This window comes from Erpetoichthys calabaricus, chromosome 11, assembly GCF_900747795.2.
Source record: "Erpetoichthys calabaricus chromosome 11, fErpCal1.3, whole genome shotgun sequence".
NCBI classification, from domain to species: Eukaryota; Metazoa; Chordata; class Cladistia; order Polypteriformes; family Polypteridae; genus Erpetoichthys; species Erpetoichthys calabaricus.
Window position 1 is genome coordinate 74,821,250 of NC_041404.2, and position 22,844 is coordinate 74,844,093.

At 38.3% G+C, this 22,844-nt stretch overlaps 1 protein-coding gene across 4 annotated transcripts in view; it reads left to right on the forward strand.

Moving 5' to 3' along the window:
• The window catches only part of LOC114661328 (voltage-dependent L-type calcium channel subunit alpha-1D-like), a 232,888-nt gene that overhangs the window by 38,127 nt on the left and 171,917 nt on the right, over nucleotides 1–22,844 (forward strand). For all 4 annotated transcript variants that reach the window (XM_051933786.1, XM_051933787.1, XM_051933788.1 and 1 more), the window contains exon 4: nucleotides 11,865–12,004. In XM_051933786.1, the coding sequence (XP_051789746.1) occupies nucleotides 11,865–12,004 (140 nt within the window). The remainder of the gene's footprint in view (nucleotides 1–11,864; nucleotides 12,005–22,844) is intronic.

Sequence of the window (22,844 nt, forward strand, 5' to 3'; positions counted from 1 at the left end):
GGGGATTGAGAGTGTGCCCCATAACAAAGTCTGCCTTTTTAAATTAGTTTGCTGATTCTGTGGGCCTCTTTTGAAGTGATGTTACTGGCCAAGAGCATCACAGCATGGCAAATCATGCTATCACATAGTTATAGAATATGTGAAAGATATTGTTACCCACATTAAAGGAATGCAGTCTTCTAAGAAAAAAAGACTCTGCTCTGCCCATTCATATCATATATAGCTCCTCTGTGTTGTGGGACCAGTCCAGCCTGTCATTGATGTGGACCCCCAAGTACTTGTATCAATGCACCATTTCTACATCCACTGCTTGAATAGTGACCAGGGCTTGAGGCTTTTTGGTGCTGCAAAAGTCAATAACCAGTTCCTTGGTTTTGCTTATGTTAAGTTGCAGACAATTCATTCTATTCCAAGAAACAAAGTTCTACAAACCGAGTCCTATACTCTGTCTCATCCCCCTTATCGATACATCCCATAAATGCAGAACCATCTGAGAATTTCTACAAGTGACATGACGTGGTGTTGTATTTATAGTCTGAGGTGTACAGAGTGAAGAGAAAAGGAGACAGGACTCCTCCTTGTGGTGCTCCAGTATTGCTCACATCCACATCAGAGACACAGTCATTAAATTTCACAAACTATGGTCTACCAGACAAGATAGTCCATTATCCAGGACACCATAGACTCATCCACCTGCATATCTCGGAGCTTACCCCTTACCTGTTACGGCTGAATAGTACTGAAGATACTGGTGATATCAAACAACTTAATTCTCACAGTGCTGCCAGCTTTGCCCAGGTGAGAATTTGACTTGTGGATCATACAGATAATTTCATTCTTCACTCCAGTTTTTACCAATAGGCAAACTGCAGTGGGTCCAGGTGGTCTACCACAAGAGGGCTCATATAGTCCAGGGTCAGTACCTCAAAGGTCTGAATGATGTGAAAGTAAGTTACATTGGTCTGTATTCATTAGGTGCCTTCTTTGGAACAGGAACAATGCAGGATGTTTTCCACAGAGTTTCTGGAGCCTTAGGAGCAGACTGAACAGACTGGATTTTCCTTTATGTAGCTTCCTCAGTTGACTCCTCACTTGGTCTTCGGTTACGGCCAGCCCATACTGATGGTCAGTACACCTCCTCTAAATTAGGCTTGATCCACAAATACAGTAATCTGCTTTTCAGATATACCTTTTTGTTGTAAAGTTTACCCTCAAAGATCAAATTTCTGATGTTTACAGTTGCAGCAACAGAGTCACCAGGTTACAGAAAGACATTGGGATTCTCCCCTTTAGACAGTCTAAAAGTATTGCCAGGAGAGGATGTCTGTCCCAATAGTAACAAGTACAAGGCAGAAACCAACAGTGGGAGAGTACAAGTACTTTGTAGAAATGAAATCAGAATTATATCAACTATCTTTATTAGATTAAAGTTAGAGGCCTAGTTTAAACATTTTTGGGAATACCAGAAAAATATGATATGCAAATTATGTACTGAAAACATCTCAGTTGAGTCACTACTTCATTCATCACTGTTACTGAACTTAAGGAATCTACAGTTTTTTCTTTTCACATCAGTGAGCAGTCAATTATTATCCCAGTTCCTAAATTTTCCAGACCAAGCAGTCTGAATGACTATAGGCCAGTGATGCTTACTTCGTTTCTAATGAAATGCTTTGAACATTTGTTGAAAAATATTTTAATGACAGAGACTAAGTCCTTTCAAAATAACCACCAATCTGATTACTGTTTAAATATAAGTGTAGAAGGTGCTCTTCTGCTTATTTTACACCATATCTACTCTTTTCTAGATACGCCTGGTTCCTGTGTCAGAGCACAGCTTCTGGGCTTTGTCTTTATCATTCAGTACCACCTAGACTCACATACCGATTGTGAAACTGAACAGTATAAATGTTGACCCATATGTTCCATCATGAATTATAGACATTTTTTTAATTGTTTGCCAATAGTTAAAAGTACATGACACTTTTTAAACTGTCATTCATTCAAATACAGGGACACATCAGGGCAGTGTATTGTCACCAATATTATTTGCACTCTCTAATAATGACCCGAGGCAGAACAACAATTGTTCAGTTATCAAGTATGCTGATGCCACTGTGGTGATAGGATGCATATCAGGAGAGGATGAAAGCCATTGCTCCAACCAAGTGCACTGTACAGTAAATTTGCCCAATAAGAGCTATCTTGGTCTTAATGTCAAAACAGTAAAAAAAGAAATTTCTGTGTTCACCACTTGTTTTTCTGGGAAAGAGGTAGTTGTAATGACTAAATATAAATACTTAGGGATCTCCTAGATAGCAATCTACACTAGTGATCAAAATTAGAAAACAACATTTTTGCAATTTACAAAGTCACTGCTTATCTGAATCGAATGTTATCTCAACCTGAATAAAAGAGATATACTATAATCAAATTTCATTAGTGAAAACTATCCCACATCACAAAAATAAGGATTTAAACAAGGTAATTGAAGAAAGTCAAGCAGTCAAAATTTGAGACTGAGTCGTTATCTGGTTCTAATCTTGAAATGTTTTGAAATACCAGGCAACACCAACTAATTAGTCAACATTGGCAGGCATTTTGCCAGATTGTGAACTGATCTAGGGTAACTGAAATGCTGTAATGTCAGGGTGCTCAGATAATGGCTTATGGGTGACCAAAAGAAGCTGGCTGTTCCAAGAGTGTAATTTCTCGAATACTGAAGCTGCACAAAAAAGAAAAGTCATTTAAGTCCTGATTAAAGGCTCGTCACCTTTGTAAGTTGAGTGCACGAGAAAACAGGATGATACTTGCATCATTACTACTCAAGAATTGATTATCTCTATGTAGATAACCATTTCTTGCCTATGATTAAACCCTGCAAGTACAATGCTATTGTTATTTCCGACCATGCCCCTCTGATCTTGGAGCTAAAATCATTATGCCCCACATACTCATCTCGCAGATGGCGTCTTAACCCACTTTTATTATCAGATGAGAACTTTACAGAATTTATATCAAAAAAAATCAGTTTTTTTCTAGAGACAAATACATCTTCAGAGGTCTCTGCAGGAATAATCTGGGAAACCCTGAAGGCCTTCTTAAGAGGACAGATTATCTCATATCTTTCCCACAGAAATAAATTGGAAACCAAGCAGGTATCAAAGCTAACCTGCGAAATTGCTAGAATAGGTCAAGAACATGCCAGGTGTCCAAGTGAGGCTCTTCATAGGAACTCAACCTCTTGACAACTAAAGAAACTGAACAACTTATTTATAGATCAAGACATCATTACTATGAACATGGAGAGAAAGCTAATAAACTTTTAGCTTAACAAATCCACAAGCAAGAAGTTCACAATGCAATCCAAGCAATCACCAACACAAACGGGGACAAAATCATTGACCATAAAAATATAATGCACACATTTAGAGACTACTATAAATCCTTATATTCTACTGAGTTTAGAGAAGACAAGACACAATCTAATGCATTTCTGGATACGTTAGAGATACCACAAATAGATACTCTTAGTGCACAGGAATTGGATAAACTGTTGGCACTATTAGAATTATTAGATGCTATAAAGTCACTTCAGAGTGGGAAAGCAGCAGGCCCTGATTGCTACCCTGCCGAATTTTATAAGAAGTTCTCCACTCAGCTAGCTCCCCTCCTTTTAGCAACATTCGCAGAAGCTAGAGATAATAAAATTCTACCTCAAACTTTTCGCCAAGCATTAGTCACCGTCTTTCCTAAACAAAATAAGGACGTATTACAATGTGCATCATAAGACCCATTTCACTTCTGAATAATGATTTTAAGATACTCTCCAAAGTCCTAGCTAGAAGGATGGAGAAAGTGCTGCCTTCGGTAATATCACAAGATCAAACTGGATTTATTAAAGGTCGACACTTAGCTTCCAATCTTCGACACATGTTTACTGTAATATATTCACCCCCAAAGTCAGACATCCCAGAGATTTTATTATCCTTGGATGCAGAAAAAGCATTTGATATGATTGAATGGAACTACCTTTTCACTACATTGGTGAAATTTGGGTTTGGCCCGAACATTTGTGCATGGATCAAACTACTGTATACCAATCCAGAAGCTTCAGTTTGTATTAACAACATTAATTCAGACTACTTTAAACTAGAACGTGGTACTAGACAAGGATGCCCACTACTTTTTGCAATCGCCATTGAGCCACTGGCAGTTCACTGTCGAAATGCATATGAGATAAAGGGGAGAAGGACTTGAGCAGAAAATTTCTCTATATGCAGATGATATGGTACTGTATATTGTATGTCAGACCCACAAAATACTGTGCCTACAGTCCTAACAGCACTAACAGAATTTCAAAAGATTTCTGGTCTCAGAATTAATTTGACTAAAATTGTGCTCTTTCCAGTGAATTCTCAAGCACACAATACTGTATTAGATTGGACACCTTCCCTTTTATCATTGCAGATCAGTTTAAATATCTAGGGGTAAATATCACAAGTAAACATAAAGCTCTTTATCAACAAAATTCCGCCGTCTGTATGGAAAAAATTAAGCAAGACTTGCATAGATGGTCAACCTTTCATCTCACTTTAGCTGGAAGAATTAACATTATTAAGATGAATATCCTCCCTAAGCTTCTCTTTTTATTTTAAAACATCCCAATATACATCAATAAATAATTTTTTAAGAAATTAGATTCAACCATAACCACATGTATTTGGAATTCAAAACATCCATGTATCCAAAGAGTGATCCTACAAAGGCCAAAGGCAGAAGGTGGCATGGCTCTACCTAACTTTCAATTTTATTACTGGGCAACTATAAAAACCTGGACCTGGACACAAACAGATGAACATATACAGGCTTGGTCTGTAATAGAAATAAAATCCTGCAATACTTCTTTATATTCCTATATTCCAAGTTATCGCCAATATACTAACAACTCAATAGTGCTTCACTCACTCAGAATATGGAGCCAATGTAGGAAGTATTTTAAGATAGAGAATCTTTTATCGGTGGCACCTCTGCACAAGAACCACCTTTTACAACCCTCGCAAACATATGCAGTTTTTAATGTCTGGAAAACATTTGGGATTAAATCACTTAAGAGATCTGTACAGAGACAATGTCTTTGCATCTTACAATTACATTCTAAATTTAACTTTCCAGCAACACATTTCTTTCACTATCTTGTAGAGAAAAGCCAAGCAAAATGACACCTTTTATTGGCTAACTAGAAAGATTACAATATGCAAGCTTTCGAGGCAACTCAGGCCCACGGTACAACACCCTTTCACTATCTTCAAATTATCTTCCACCTCCCTCTATTCTGGAAAAAGTATTGTTCAGTTTCAAGGACTTAGACAGCATTTCTGCAATATATAAAACAATTTTACAGTCCCTCCCTTTCAAAGATCCAAAGGGACAGAGGGAAAAGGATCTCTCACTCAACACCTCAAAAAAGGAATGTAAGGTAGCAATGCAGAGAATTCACTTGAGCTCCATATGCTCAAAGCATACAATTATTCAACTCAAAATTATATATCGAGCACATCTGTCTCATTTAAAATTGTCCAAAATGTTTCCAGGGCAAGATCCAACCTGCAAACGTGGCAATCAAGTTCCAGCTTCACTGGGTCACATATTTTGGGCCTGCACCAAATTAACATCATTCTGGACCAAAATTTTTAAATGCCTTTCAGACAGCCTTGGTGTCACAATCCCTTCTAACCCATTAACAGCTGTGCATGGTGTACTCCCGGATGGGCTTAAAGTGGAGAAGGACAAACAAACTGTGATTGCCTTTACTACACTATTGGCATGGAGACTTACAGTATCTTGCTAAACTGGAAGAATCCTAACTCTCCCCTTTTAAGTCAGTGGGTAACTGATGTTATATATTATTTGAAATTGGAAAAAATCAAATTCTCACTTAGAGGATCTGTGCAGACATTTTTCAAAACCTGGCAAGATCTAATCAACATTTTAGAATAAGCTTTTAAAGCACTGAGGAAGCAGATTCTCTCCCCATTTCTTTTTCCTTCTCCATTTATCTATATTCACTTATTAATTTATCTATTTACTTATTTTTACTAGGTTTAAGTTTTATTCTGCTGCCCATGCTCGCTTTCTCAGGGGTGTGGGTTGATTTGTTTTCAGTCCTATTCTTGTAAAATTGATGTACTTGTATGGAATGTTGTGTGATTTCAATTAAATCATCCATCCACAAAAAAACAGGATGATACTGAGACTTTCAGTGGAGGATTGGTTCAACACAACAGCTGGAACTGCTTGCCAATTCATGCTGAATAGGGCAACAATTTGCCTTGATATACAGTGTCTCATCATCTGAGGGAATTGGGACTGAAGGCTCACTCCACAGTAGCCAAGCCTTTCATCAGCAAGAATAAAAAAAAAGCTTGACTTGCTCCTTTGCTAAGGAACATGTTGTGCAGACTGAGGAGAGCTGGTCCAAAGTTCATTTCAGTGATGAAAGCAAGTTTAATTCAATTGGTTCAGATGGGAAACACAAGTTTGGGGTCGATTTGGGGAGAGACTTAATTTGAAGTGTTTGAACAAGTTAATAAAGTTTGGAGTAGAAAGCATCTTGGTGTGGGGGATGTTCTCTGCAGAAGTTGAGACAAGTGGAAGAAAATCAAGCCAGAGCAGTGCAAGATATTGGTCATGTCCTGAGGGCACAGACGCGCCAAAGTCATTGAAAGCAAGGGCCTCCACACTTCCTACTAAATTCTGAAAGCTGTACTCATCAAAAAGTATTGACAAAATTCATTTGCAGGCTTCTTTTTCTCTATAGTAACAGTTCTCTAATTTTGATCACTGTAGTTTTCCAAAATTATCTCTAATTTTGATCACTGTAGTTTTCCAAAATTAAATGTTTTTGTTTAATTACATTTTTTTTCCTTGGTTATTTTCTTAAAGTATTCTAGTAGAACAGTAATTATACCTACAGCTACCATGACTTTAAATTTAGAGCAGTGATAATCACCAACATTTGAAAGAAACAATTACTTTTTATAAATTATTCTCTAATTTTGAACGCTAGTGTAAACTGGAATATTCTCACAAAAATACCTATTGTAAATGCAATCAACACTTATTTCAACTTCGTAAACTCAGACTATTTAAAGTAGACAAGTACCTCATCTTGTCCTTTTATTGCAGTGTGATCCAATCTATCATCACTTTCAGCTTCATTGCCTTGTGTAGTGTTCTGACAAATCAACATTTAAAAAGGCTCCAGCAGGTTATCAAACATGCAGCTAAAACTTCTGAAGCAAATGTAGATGATTTGGTAAGTGTGTGTCAGAGGGCAATGCTTAAAAAGCTAGAAATCATCTCAGCTGATGACAGAACACCCATTACATGTGGAGCTTTCCTTCAATAAATCAGGGAGGGTAGTCTCTTTAAAGACCCTCACAAACTGGACCAGAAATTCTTTTTTTCCTAGTGCCATTCAGCATTTTAATAAGGACTATGGAAGATAATAAAAATTCTTGCATTGAAGAGTTTTTCATATGTATGTTTTTATATGTTTTTGTCTGTTATTGGATGCTGCTGAGAAGGCAATTATGTTTTTTTGTGTAAACAATTTAAAAAAAAACTTGACCTTGATCATGAAAAATGTTTTTTATGCTATCCTCCTGAGGTGGTTTGTCGTATGGTGGGTGCGGCAATGCACTGTATCAATGCATGCTCCCAGCCTGTCTCTTTGCTGTTTTCAAAGAAATTCTTTTGCTCAATTTATGGTTTTTCATTATGTAGATTACATTTCTTTCATGACTTTTTTTGTAGTTATTTCTTATTGTGATGCCATGTTGTTTTCCATGGTTGCCTCAAATTCTGTATACTGTTGCTATGGAGTTTCTACACATGGATTAATGATGCCATGTTGTTTTCCATGGTTGCCTCAAATTCTATATACTGTTGCTATGGAGTTTCTACACATGGATTACTGACTGTGTATGTCATTACCTAAGTGACAGTACAAAAGCGGGGGCTTCTTGGTCGTCTGCAATTATGCATTCTGATCAAAGACTATTGAGTTCTCAACTTTAGTTTTCTGGGTATTGACTCTTGCTCATTTTTTGTCTGCAAAATTAATTTACTGTTTTGGCTTAAACAAATTAGTTATTTTCACGTCATCTCTTGATTTCTTTAGATATTTATCTGCCTGTTCTCTTCCATGCAGAACACAGAATTGTCAGACATTGCATTGTTGCAGCTTACTGACATCTGGTTGTGCCCTACAATTTCCAAATCCTTCTCTTTGTTCTAATTAATAATATGGGAAGAAGTCAAAACCAGAAAACCTTCTCAAAAAAGCAATGTTTATTTTATTTTTTTAATATTTAACAATTAAGTAAACAAAGTCAATGAAAATATTTAAAAAAACAGAAGGGAAACTTAGAAGGTAACAGGAAAAACAAATGGCAGAAAAAAGTTTAATCTAGGAAAATGAAAGGTAAATTAGGAAATTAGTTATGAAAGAAGATGAAAAAAACATGCAAAGCCCAAAATAAGCATGAACATATTTTTTCAATAAACAAAGAGGAGACAGTAATAAAACCTTTAACAGTACACAATAATTTCAAAATACTTATAAAAAAAACAGAACTAAACCCAAAGAGTATCAATTATTAAATATGTGTTTTGTGGTGTAAAGGTGTCCATGAAGGACACTTTAACCTCTTTTTGCATTGGTGGACAAGTTAATACTGGAAATGCTTGCACTGTTATCCTTGATTCGCACATACATCCTTCAAAACTTACCTATTTGACATTCACTCAGCACAAATAAGCTCAAGTACAAAGCAAGAATCTCAACTACCTCAACTTGGATACTTTACCAGGGGCTAGAGACACTTCGCCCATGAGACATCCCTGCTGAGATTTGCTTGTGATCTGTCTTCAGATTGCTTCCCTTGAAAATGCTACACTTCAGAATGCCCTAGCAAAAACCAATAATCACTACTCCTGTCAGGTTTTTGTACCCCAATGGCTACCTTTGAAGGGGCTACACAGTCTAACAGAAGCCAAGGACTAATCACTACCCCTGACAATAACAATCATTGGTCATTGCTAAATATCAGTAAATGACTGGATAACTTCAGAAAAGTAATACTCAAACTATGTGAATCCTTACTTATGTTTATTTGAAGGCAAAACCAGGTGTAAATGTTAGATATGAAAACATACAACCTGAACAGTTCTAATCAGGGTCACATAGCAATCTTTGTATCAGGTGGCTTTAGCTTTAGTTGTTGCATGTACAACCTGAACAGTTCTAATCAAGGTCACATAGCAATCTTTGTATCAGGTGGCTTTAGCTTTAGTTGTTGCAGAGTTTTTTTCTTAAACCAGGCATGACGCTTGAGAGTTAAGGGGCAACATATAGGCAGCATAGTCTAACCTTGATGTCTTCTCTTTAGCAGTTGTTTCTCTTTCTTTCACTACTTCTCCTGCTTATTTTAAAACCAGTAAGCCCGCAATTCTCGAAAGAATCGCAAATCCAAGAATGGCCATCACTTTCTGTTCCCTCCGATATGTGGAGGGATGCAATATCATGGAGGGTGGGTGCGTCCTGGGATATTTTTCATTTAATTAAATAAACATATTTGTACCAAAGCGGTTTCTTTTGGAGCTGTGACTCATCTGGTTCTGGTGTTTCAGAAGCGTGTTGTAGGCGCCTTCGTTTATTGTTTTTATCCATGCAGTGTCTTTTTTGTTTTTCTATGGCTGTGTCGTCAGCTAGAAGTCATTTGCCGACGGCGGCGGATTCGTGTGCTGAAGTGACCATGGCGGCGGATCCGGGCATGGAGGGCTACATTAGTAAACGAAGGTGGTGTGGACGGTCGTCTGTGGTTGTGTCATTAGGTAGAAGTCGTTTACTGTTAGGAATCATAATCCAACTTACTTTTAATACTGAATTACCGTCATGTGATTCACATATGCCACACTGACTGCTGGCAAAGTGGATTAGAGCAAGTTAAGTTTACAGGTTGTGTTGTTTGGGTGCAACGTACTGACTCTGGGAAGTACGGGCTCGGTTTTGTATTACTCATCGGCGAGCTCTTTCCATTTGGAGCCATGACTCCTTTGCCTCTGCTGTGTCAGAAGCGCGTTGTCGGCGCGGTCTCGTTTTTGTTTTTCTGTGGCTGTGTCATTAGGTAGACGTCGTTTACTGTTAGAAATCATAATTCATCTTACGTTTAATACTGAATTACCGTCATGTGATTCAAATATGCCACACAGACTGCTGGCACAGTGGATTAGAGCAAGTTTAGTTTACAGGTTGTGTTGTTTGGGCACCACCTACTGACCTCTGGGAAGCCGCTTTATCCATGCGGTCTCGTCTTTGTTGTTCTGTGGCTGTGTCGACTGACCCTGGGAAGCTGCTGGGTTTGACTCTGGGGCGCGCGGTCTCGTCTTTGTTGTTCTGTGGCTGTCGTTAGGTAGAAGTCGTTTACTGTTAAGAATCATAATCCAACTTACTTTTAATACTGAATTACCGTTATGTGATTCAAATATGTGTTGTTTGGGCGCCACCTACTGACCCTGGGAAGCCGCTGGGTTTGACTCTGGGGCGCTGAGGCGCAGTGCGCATGCGCGTCGGTGCGTCCGCTGTCCCGAGGCGCAGTGCGCATGTGCGTCGCGTCCACCGTCTGTGCATAAATTAAACTGCCGTTTAGGAATATAGAATCCTTTGAATTTACAGAGTCTTGCCAACTACCTTATGCAAGATATTGCATCAGTCAACGGATAACTTCCCATGGTGAAGTTAAGTTACTTTGGAGAGACATGAAACATGTTCATTGTAAAGTCCCAAGCCTCCATTTCCTGTTTTCTTATAAGCACACACACTGATCACTTTTTCTAAGTTTAAATATATACATTCTAATAAAAATTCTAATAAACAATGTCACTGTTTTAAACAATGTTATACTTATTTTTGTAGAATTACTATCAATGTATATTTTGCATACACCCCAGAATTTTATTAATGATCTAATAGGGTAATTTGTACCTGCCTATTTCAGTTACAGAACACTTCTCACATTAGCTCTGAGCCCACAATTATATATTTAATTCTAAAATAAAAAATTGAAATAAAACACACAAATTAAAGTCATATTTAGTGTACGGTAAAAGCACAATTTTCCAACAGCATTACACTATGAGCAAATTAAAGTCAAAACTTAAAATTGTATTAATAAAATACAACAAAAGACCTACTCAGGGCCAAGGATTGTAAAGGTAGTGCAAAAGCAAACAGCTGTGGTCAAGCTGGTTATTAAAGCTCCCTCAAGTGATTGTGCAACTAATGTTAGGACTAGCTGAGTGAAATGGACTAACTATAGGTCCTGTCCCTTTAGTAATGAACTTACCCTCCTTGGCAGTGACCCAGGGCTTTTCTTAGGCTTGGAAATTTTATGTAAATAAGGTTAAGCCTGGGTGTTTCTTGGTGTTATTATGCTTTAACACTTGCTGATAAATAGTTTCTCTGAAGTGTCTAGAAATTATTTTTATGTCAGATTTAGATGTTCTTGACTGATCTAAAGGTCTGTCAGTTAACAAGACAATTTTTTAAGTAATTAATTTGCACTGTGTAGAATCTTATACATCTTCTACTATTATATCTGGCCATTATGGATACTTTTATCGTATTATATAAATGCCAGGAATGTTCCACAGCTGTGCAGATTCTTTAATTTGTTAAACATATTCAGTATTTTTATGGGTTTTACTATTGCAGGGTATCAACTTGTTTTTCTTCTGAATTGACTTTGCTGCATCTTTCATCTTGATTGGCTGCAATCTTGCTTTTGTCTTTTTTTCAGGAACAAGTGGAATATGTCTTTCTCATTATATTTACCATCGAGACTTTTTTAAAAATCATTGCATATGGTCTAGTTATGCATCCCAGTTCGTACATTCGCAATGGCTGGAATTTACTGGATTTTGTCATTGTTATTGTTGGGTAAGTGTTTTTTTATGTAGCATCCTCCATATTTCAGTAGGAAAAGAGTTTAATCATTCATAATTACATGGTTTAGTTGAGATGTGAGATCAGAATTACATGGTTTAGTTGAGATGTGAGAAGCTATACTGTTCATCTCTTTTTGTACCATACATTGATGTAGTTTCCCCTGCAGGCTTTAGCATATCTAGTTCAAACATGTAGTTATATACTTACAAAACTGTCACAGTGAGCTACAACCTTTTTAATTTGCAGCCATATCACAAGTATACTGTGATTTCATTTGAATTTTTATTTCATGTTATGTAAAATTCTTTAATAGTTTTGACTTTTTTCTGGGTTACCTGGCATTCCAATCATACATGTCTACACTGCATCCCATATCAGATTTTATCAAGTCTTCATTAAAAAAATATTCTTACCTATGCTTAAATCCAACCTGTTAAAAGTAAATTTGGTGTACTGTAATTGTTTCCTTTGATTTGTCTTATATACCTTTTTCATGTAGTATGCTGATAATTTACTGTAAAAAAAACAAAACTTTTATACACATTTGCTGTATGTTTGACTTTGTACTACAATATTTTAGTCATTATTATATATAAAAAATACAGGTTCAATCTTGAAAGTTTGACGCTATTGTTACCTCCAACCATGCCCCTTTGATCATGAGCTCAAATCATTACGGCCCTCATACTCCTCTCACAGCTGGCGTCTTAACCCACTTTTATTAGCTGTACAGAGTTTATATCCAAGCAAACTGATTTTTTTAGAGACAAATGCATCCTCAGAAGTCTCTGCAGGAATACTCTAGGACACTCCTGAAGGCATTTTTAAGAACACAGATTGTTTCATATCTCTCACAAAAATAAATTGGAAACCAAGAAGCCATCAGAGTTAATCAGTGAAATTGCCAGAAAAGATCAAGAGCATGCCAGGTTTCCAAATGAGGCATTTTATAGGAAAAGACAGGCTTTGCATTCAGAACTCAACCTCTTGACAACAAAAGAAACGGGAACAACTCATTTTTAAATCATGACATCATTACTATGAACATGGAGAGAAGGCTAATGAGATCTTAGCTCAACAAATCCACAAGCAGGAAGTTCGCAGTGCAATACTAGTAATTACCAAGACAGAAGGAGACAAAATCATTTACCATAAAAATATTATGCACCCACTTAAAAACTACTATAAGTCCTTATAGCCTACTCAGTTTAAAGACAAGACACAATCTAATGCATTTTTCGATGTATTACAGACACCACAGCTAGATGCTTTCAGTGTTGAGGAATTGAATAAACCTCTGACACTCTCAGAATTACTAGATGCTATAAACTCGTGTCAGAGTGGGAAAGCAGCAGGCCCTGATGGCTACCCTGCCGAATTTTATAAAAAATTTTAATTAAGTTAGCTCCCCTTTTATTAGCAACATTTACAGAAGCCAGAGACAATAAAATTCTACCTCAAACTTTTTGCCAAGCTTTAACTATTGCCTTTCCTAAGAAAAAGGAAAGGCAAGGACTTCTTACAATGTGCATCATACAAACCAATCTCACTTCCGAATAACCATCTATATATATAATTCACTAAGTCCATGGCAAGCAAGACGCACGCAAGACCGAGCCCCGCCCACCAACAATTCACTAAGCAGCCGACCATGGCACACGCATTACAGAGCCAACAATTCGCATATATATAATTCACTAAGTCCATGGCAAGCAAGGCGCACGCAAGACCGAGCCCCGCCCACCAACAATTCACTAAGCAGCTGACCATGGCACACGTACCACAGAGCCAACAATTCGTGCGAGAGCGAAAGCATTTGCCAAGAATATTTTCATTAATCAAGAACGAAAGTCGGAGGTTCAAAGAAGATCACATACTGTCGTAGTTCCGACCATAAACGATGCCGACTGGTGATCCGGCGGCATTATTCCCATGACCCGCCGGGCAGCCATTACTCCCACTGGCATGCCTCCACATAAAGTCAAACTTAAAATTGGTTCAGTCGTCATGCTTCTCAGAAACCTCATGCCAGCAAGAAGTCTCTGTAATGGCACTAGACTGACTGTTACCAGCATTCACCGCAATGTACTGGAGTGTAAAACAATCGCAGCTGCTACCTCACAAACTGTCCTTATTCCCCAGATTTCCCTGACTCCATCAGATTCAAATTTGCCTTTTACTTTTACACGCAATTTCCTGTTAGATTGGCCTTTGCAATGACAATTAATAAGGCGCAGGGACAAACTTTCAAAAAGATATGCCTGTATCTGCCAAAACCAGTTTTCAGTCACGGACAATTGTATGTTGCTCTCTCCAGAGTTCCATCTTTTCATTCACTTACAGCACACAGGTGCGTGCGCGAGAGAGAGAGAGACAGACACACACACACACACACACAGAGAGACCGACACACAGGCGCGCGAGAGACACACACACACACACACACACACACACACACACACAGGCACGTGCAAGAGACACACACACACACAGGCACACGCAAGAGAGACACAGACACACACACACACACAGGCACGCACAAGAGAGACACACACACACAGGCGCGCGAGAAGAGAGAATCCCTGACCCCATCAGATTCAAATTTGCCTTTTACGTTTACATGCAATTTCCTGTTAGATTGACCTTTGCAATAACAATAAGGCACAGGGACACACTTTCAAAACGATATGCCTGTATCTGCCAAACCCAGTTTTCAGTCACGGACAATTGTATGTTGCTCTCTTCAGAGTTCCATCTTTTCATTCACTCACAGTCGATGTATCCTCAAACCCACCCCATTTGGACAACTGTGTCTTTCAGGAAGTGTTCACCCATCAATACATAATTATGTGGCGTTATGCTACGCCGCGGGTTGGCTAGTGTTAAGATACTCTCCAAAGTTCTAGCTAGAAGGTTTGAGGAAGTGCTTCCTTCTATAATATCACAAGACAAACCGGATTTATTAAAGGCAGACATTTAGCTTCCAACCTTTAATGCCTGTTTGATGGAATATATTCACCAACAAAATCTAACACCCCTTAGTTCTTATTATCATTGAATGCAGAAAAAGCATTTGATATGGTTGAATAGGACTACCTTTTCACTACATTGCACAAATTTGGGTTTGGTCCAAACATATGTGCATGGATCAAACTACTGTATACCAGTCCAGAAGCTTCAGTTTGTATTAACATTATTTCAGATTACTTCAAACTGTAACATGGTACTAGACCATGATGCCCACTGTCACCACTTTCTTTCTGCAATCGCCTTTGAGCCATTGGCAGTTCAATTTGAAATGCTTCTGGGAATTATCAGAGAAGGACTTGAACAGAAAATATCACTGTATGCAGATGATATGGTACTATATGTATATATCAGATCCTCAAAATACTGTACCTGCAGTCCCAACAGCATTAGCAGAATTTAAAAAGATCTCTGGATTAAAAATAAATTTGAATAAAAGTGTGCTTTTTCCGGTGAACTTTGTAGCATTCAATATTAGATTCGACAATTATCGTAGATCAGTTTAAATACTTAGATGTTAACATCACAAGTAAACATAAAGCTCTTTTTAAACAAAATTTTGCCATCTGCATGGAAAAACTTAAGCAAGACTTGTATAGATGATCTACCCTCCATCTCACTTTAGCTGGAAGAATTAACTCCTTCCTAAGCTTCTTTTTCTATTTCAAAGCATTCCCATATACATTAACAAATATTTTTAAGAAATTAGATTCGATCATAACCTCATTTACTGTATTTGGAATTCAAAACATCCACGCATCATTCAAAGGGCAAACCTACAAAGGCAGAAGGTGGCATGGCTCTACCTAACTTTATTACTGGGCAGCAAATATACAAGATATAAAAATCTGAACATTGACACAGATAAAAATCCACAAGCTTGGTCCGCAATGAAATAAAATACTGCAGTACTTCTTTATATTCCTTGCTTTGTGCCTCAGTAAATACAAGTTATCATCAATATACTAACAACCCAATTGTGCTTCATTCACTCGGAATATGGACCCAATGTAGGAAGTACTTAAAGATAGAGAAGTTTTGTATCTGTGGCACCTCTGCACAATAACCACCTTTGTCCACCCTCTCACCCTGAAGTAGGAGGACATTAATAGGTAGGTGCTGATGTGTGCAGTTTTTTTTCTTTGGCCGACAGTTAAATCGAATGATGGATAATTGAGGTTTTACTGTATTTCCAAATTAAAAACTTGGCTAAACAAAATTTGCTCAATTTTCCTCACCTCCCACCTACTTCTGTTCTGGAAGAAATATTGAACAGATTTAACATCTCATTAAAGGAAGAAACGTCCTCCAATAGGTCAATTCAGTAATCGGGCAGGAGAAAAGCTGTTCATTGTATCTTTTATTGACTCCTCAGCAAAATGCCTTGGAGGGAGCATTCTTCAGAAGCAGTCTGTTACAGCATGGTCAGAATGGTCAGAGAAACAAAGAATAGAGGTTCATTTTATAAACTGTTGAATTTATATACAGTGTCAATCTGTTACAGCATGGTCAGAATGATCAGAGAAACAAAGAATTGTGGTTCATTTTATAAACTGTTGAATTTACATACAGTGTCAATCAATGCATACATTTTACTCTCAGTGTCAATCTGTTACAGCATGGTCAGAATGATCAGAGAAACAAAGAATTGAGGTTCATTTTATAAACTGTTGAATTTACATACAGTGTCAATCAATGCATACATTTTACTCTGGTTGGTTCGTTGGTCTACACCCAAATGATTTATATAAAATAAAAGTCTCATATTATATTGTTTCTTTTTATACCTTTTGAGATGAGCCACCACCATTGAAATTTCTGTGCGTATAACAACTGCCCATTCTAGTTTATAGGACGTCTGCTGATTTCTTAGCCATCTCTTAGTCATCCTTCAGTACATTTTGTATATTATATCAACCTTTCTTCTGGTACATTCTTCACTACTTGACCATTTCAGTATTTTTCCTAAACCAGTTCTTATATTTCAGTGTACATTTTGTTGTTCACTTGACCTTTATTTGGTTCCCCACATTTATTAACCCTATATCCTATTTGTTTAAAATGAATGCTATGTTACCCTAAAATTATTCTTCCACATTCCCCCCTTTGAGACTTCATAAAGTCTCACTAAAACTAAGCAACAATTTCCTATTATAACCCTTTACCTAATCTGTATAAAATGTATGTATACTGAATATGTCCCCCCTTGGAGGCTAAAAGGAAGTAAAGGATTCCTGGCTAGCTGCATTTGGGGAATAACAGAAATCAGTGCAAATCATTAATACCTAAAGATAAATCACAAATCAATAGCAGCTAATAAAATCAATAATAGTGAACATAGAAAATTAAGTAAAATAACATGTTCAAATTTGTTTTTCTTCAGAGTATACTGAAATTACACGTTTTTCCCTATAAATCTCGATTTGTGTCCCATAACCTTATAATTTCCATGTAGAATGATAAAAACATCATCAACAACTGTTTGATTTCCTTCTTATCCAACAAACATTAGCCATCTTGGCTCCCAGAAGTGTACCTAGTCCTATATTTTTCATCAATGTTGTTGGTGGTGATATAGACAACCCACGCATTTACTTTAAAAACATTAAAAGTCCCTAGTTTATGGTGCCAATGATGTACAACAATAACCAGAGATAGAATCCTTATACAAACAACCATGCTCACATCCTCTTGCTCTCATTCACAAAGTTGCCCCAATTTACATCCTGCTGTGGCCTTAAATTAGATGATCACCTTTGCTGCATAAAAACAGCTATCTTGCTAAAAGTAGGTGTCAATCCTCCCTTCAGAAGATATCAGCAGTACTCTCATTAATGCAAACCACTGGCTCATGTCAATGTAACATTAAAGTTTGCAAGGGTTGTACCCAAGCTTCTTATTGATGTTCAAGTCTTCTGCCACCAGCTGGGATCCTTGGTTTGTATCTGGCCTTTCCAATTTCACAAACTGCTCACTCACCACTCCATGTATAAGACACTCCAATCTCTGTTGTGCTGAATTATTACTTTATTTTGCCAACTTCTATATTGCTTAGGCCCAAAAAGCCATAATTATTTGTCCTGTATTACCACCAACTATTTGTCTATATGGCCCTAATTACCCCAGTTCCTAAAAACACTTAGCACTATCCCACAAACTTCTTTTCCCTTATACCATGTTCTACAAACTTTAAAGGTTTGTACTATACCCTGCATCTAATTTAGCACATTTAAACCTTAAAACCCAATATAAAATCTGTCCTAATGTTGCACCTAATCCTAATGCAAAATTCCGTATACATTAATATTCATATTTGTTCCATCTTTCTGTATCAGTTACTATTTACACAATAAAATTCACATCCTTCATGAAAAAACAATAATTATCAAACAAATGGTTCGATTTGCTTGTATCAAGAGACTTCTAGTAAACAAATGGTTTGTTTTGCTTGTATCAAGAGACTTCTAGTTTATGGTTCTTTTTGCTTGTATCAAGAGACTTCTAGTTTAAACTTTATCTTCACCTTATATCAATAGATTTAGACATTTTATCCTGAGTGTCTCTAGACCCAAAATACTTGACTGTCCCTCAAGTTTACTACCAATCTTCATAGTTAACAAATTTCCCTTTATGTAAAACTATTATTCATTCAATTATTAAAACCAATAACTAAGACAGTTTAAACTGGACTGAATTTTAACTGATAATGCTGCAAGTGCTAGTAATCATGTGTTAAAATTTCATTAACAGTCCAAATTACATACAAACATTGTTCCTTAAGACTTAAGTATCAATAAACTCAGATGTACTAGAAACATCTATCTAAAAATAGTTTCACTTTACTCTAAGTGCTGACCATGTTATGCTAATCACATTTTCTAAACTTGTTCAGTTATATTACCCCAATTGCTAGACAGGTTAAACAATTTAAATAATAATTGTGCAGTATTTTCATTAATAAAATAGTTGCAAATATTCAATAAATACATATTGCTTATGAAAAGGAGTTCAGTTGCTTTGCTGTGCTTGCAGATAATTAGCCTTTCCTTCTAAACCATCTATAACTCCATGGTTCATATCTTCCTTAAAAGACAATGCTGCAGAAAAATAGAGATTAGGTTGTGGCTCCGACTCCTAGGACAAGAAGAATTCAAGTACTTGGTCAACAACTGTCATAAAATTGAAAACGAGTTGACAAATTGTAAGGCATATCAACAAGCACAGTTAAAGTGGGCTCTGGCAAAGAACATAGAACCCTGCACAGTGAAAGTATGAATCAGATCTTGGGGTCCAATTCCCCAAAGCAAAGGATATCATATCCCTTCATCTAACGAATGAGGCTCTGGTCTGGGATGTGATGCAGGCTGCCCTCTACGATTCTGGACCCACGATTATCTTTTGATGTCAATGGTCCCCAGCACAGTTGACTTGTTAGCAGCAGGAACCCATGATCCCTTGGACTGAAATTGGGTATGTTGTCCAGTACTCAACTGGTCGATGGCCTGGTCCACAGCTTGATTCCTTCTCTGGTATGGCTTGTTTCTCCTTGGGAGTCGTATGAAACATTTGTCTGCAGACCTTTTAGCACAGCTCAGTCTCCAGGTTCAAATACAAGTGCTGTCATAAAAAATGTGCTAGGAAAAACAGCTTTTACCTGCAGGTGCAAAGACTTAAAAGTTTTGTTCCATTTTATTAAGCATTACAATACTTCATCTATAATTTTTAAGTTACTTATGGATCCCAAAAATAGTGTCTCGTGAGATATTAGGCCTGTTTTGTTGGGGGTACCCCTTATCAAAAATAACGCTAGCAGTAAAACAATCATTTTATCCAGTCTCTGCTCATCTGTTAGCCAATTTGTTTTTAATGGTCAAAAATGAATTCTGCAGCTGGTAAGCACAATGCAGAAGTTTCCACTCATTGTAGCCATTATATTCAAAAAATAGATCCCTCAATAAAAAAAAATTCTCTATAGTTTTATCTAGTTTAGCCATTGTTGTGGACCCCACTCAAAAGCATATTCATCATAACAAGTAAATCACCACAATATAGAATAAAGTCTTATACAATATACATACCAAAGGAAAAGCATTCAATTGTCTCAAAATATTCAAACTATTGGCTCATAACCTTTGCTGTTATACAAATAACTAAATATCAATTTTTCCCCCTTTGGAGGGAATGTGGAGCAATAGGGTATCTATCGGTCAGTAAGAACCCTGAAACCAATCCCATTAATATTATAACTTGGCAAGAGCCAAATGTTCTAGTTCTCCTATAGAGAACACAAATATGTCTAGGAGTGGCAAACCAAAGCAAACAAAAGATAAACTAGAGTGGTGTGGAGGTTATTAGTTAAAGAGTTGTGTTCTGTGGAGGTTTCTGTAGAAAATTTTTAAGTATTTACTTTCTTATTCCAGTCTTGAACTGGAGCCTAGACAGGCATTCCCAATCCCCTTTTCATTCATTTTATGACTCAGGCGCCGCCGTGAGTGGCAGCCTTTCCGGCAGCTGTGTGTAGGATTTTATCTTCTTTATCTTTCTACCTTTTACTCTCTCTCTGATCACTCCTGCCACTTTCTTTTATGAGGACTCCTTTTCATTTCCTGGACACTTTTTACTATTTGGACATGGATTTTTACAAGCCGAGACTCGTCTGTTCAGGTAGTCAACTTTTAACATTGAGAACAAAGGCCCGTGCCAGTTTGGTTTCCCATTTACCTGACGAGATAAGATAAGCTAAAGGCTAAGCGGCTAGCGAGGAAGTGGCGATACAAGCCTTCGGTGCCTTCTGTGACCCTGAGAAATGTGAACTCACTACCAAATAAGATCGATGAACTGGCTGCTCTGATGAAAAATGTCAGGAACTACAGAGAATGCAGTTTGTTGTGTTTTTGTGAAACATGGCTAACAACTAGCATCCCAGATGCTAACGTGGAGCTACCCGGGTTTAGCACAGTTAGAGCGGACAGAGGTGCAAATACCTGCGGGAAGCGGAAAGGAGGAGGACTCGCCCTCTATGTGAACATAAGATGGTGCAACCCTGGACATGTAAAAGTCAAAATCTCCACTTGCTGCAGGGACATCAAACTGTTGGCTGTAAGTCTGCATCCCTATTACTTGCCCAGAGAGTTTGGAGACGTCATTGTTTTTATTATTTACATCCCACCTCGTGTGGACGTGGAGATAGCGGGTGACATCATCCACTCTGTTGCTAAACTACAAACACAGCACCCCGAGTTGCTTGTGCTAATCTCTGGAGATTTTAACCATGTGATGCTGGACATGACAAAACATTACCTGCCTTCTCCCAGTATGTGGATTGTAACACCCGGGGAAATAGGATTATTGACCTACTGTATGCAAACTTTAAGGATGCATACAGCGCCACCCTGCTGCTTGCGCTTGGGAAAGCAGATCATAACCTGGTTCTGCTTCAGCCTCACTACAAACCAAGAGTGAGGGAGCTACCTACAACCACACGCTCATTCAGGAAGTGGTCCCCTGAGGCAGAGCAGGCTCTAAGACTGCTTTGAAACTACGGTGTGGGATATCCTGCAGGGGTCACATAGTGAGAACATTGAGGAGGTTGTTGACTGCACTACTGACTACATCAACTTCTGTATGGACATTGTAGTTCCAGTAAGAACAGTACGCTGCTATGCTAACAACAAGCCATGGATTACAAGTGACATCAAAGGCCTTTTGAACCAGAAGAAAAGGGCTTTTAAAGGCAGTGATCACCATGAGCTCAAGTGCGTGCAGATGGAACTCCGAGTCCAGCTCAGGGCGGCGAAGGAGCAGTACAGGAGAAAACTGAAGCAAAAGTTGCAGAATAATAGCATGAAGGAAGTGTGGGATGGGATGAAGATCATCACTGGCTGCAGCTCGAAGCGGGGTGCCTCCATTGTGAGAGACAGGGAAAAAGCAAATCTGATGAACAACTTTTTTAGCAGGTTTGACCACCCTAACCCACTCTCACTCTCACCTCAGAGTACTGCATCCTCCACTCATCCTTCTGCTGATACCAGCATAGGAGAGTTTTCCTCCAGCCACAATTACAGCAGCCCAGGTAAACAGAGAGCTGAGGAGACTTCGTGCCAGCAAAGTAGTGGGTCCAGATGGAGTATTGCCACGACTGTTGAAGGCCTGTGTGTTGGAGCTGGGGAGTCCTCTACAGCGCATCTTCAACCCGAACCTGGAACAGGGGAGAGTCCCAAGGCTTTGGAAAACATCTTGCATTACCCCAGTCCCAAATGTTCCCAAAGGTATCACATCAGAGTGAGCTGAATGACTTCAGGCCTGTCGCCCTGACGTCACATGTGATGAAGACCATAGAGTGGCTGCTGCTTCACCACCTGAGGCCACAGGTCCACCCCTCGCCCTCGACCCTCTGCAGTTCGCATACCAGGAGAAGGTGGGAGCGGAGGATGCCATCATCTATATGCTACACCAATCCCTCTCCCACTTGAACAGAGGCAGTGGTGCAGTAAGAATTACATTTCTGGACTTTTCTAGCACCTTCAACACCATCCAACTTCTGCTCCTTAGGGACAAGCTGAAAGAGATGGGAGTAGATTCATACCTGGTGGCATGGATTGTGAACTATCGGACAAGCTGACAGAGATGGGAGTAATTCATACCTGGTGGCATGGATTGTGAACTATCTTACAGACAGACCTCAGTATGTGCGTCTCGGGAACTGCAGGTCTGACATTGTGGTCAGCAGCACAGGAGAGCCGCAGGGGACTGTACTTTCTGTCAGGCTATATACATCAGACTTCCAATACAACTTGGAGTCCTG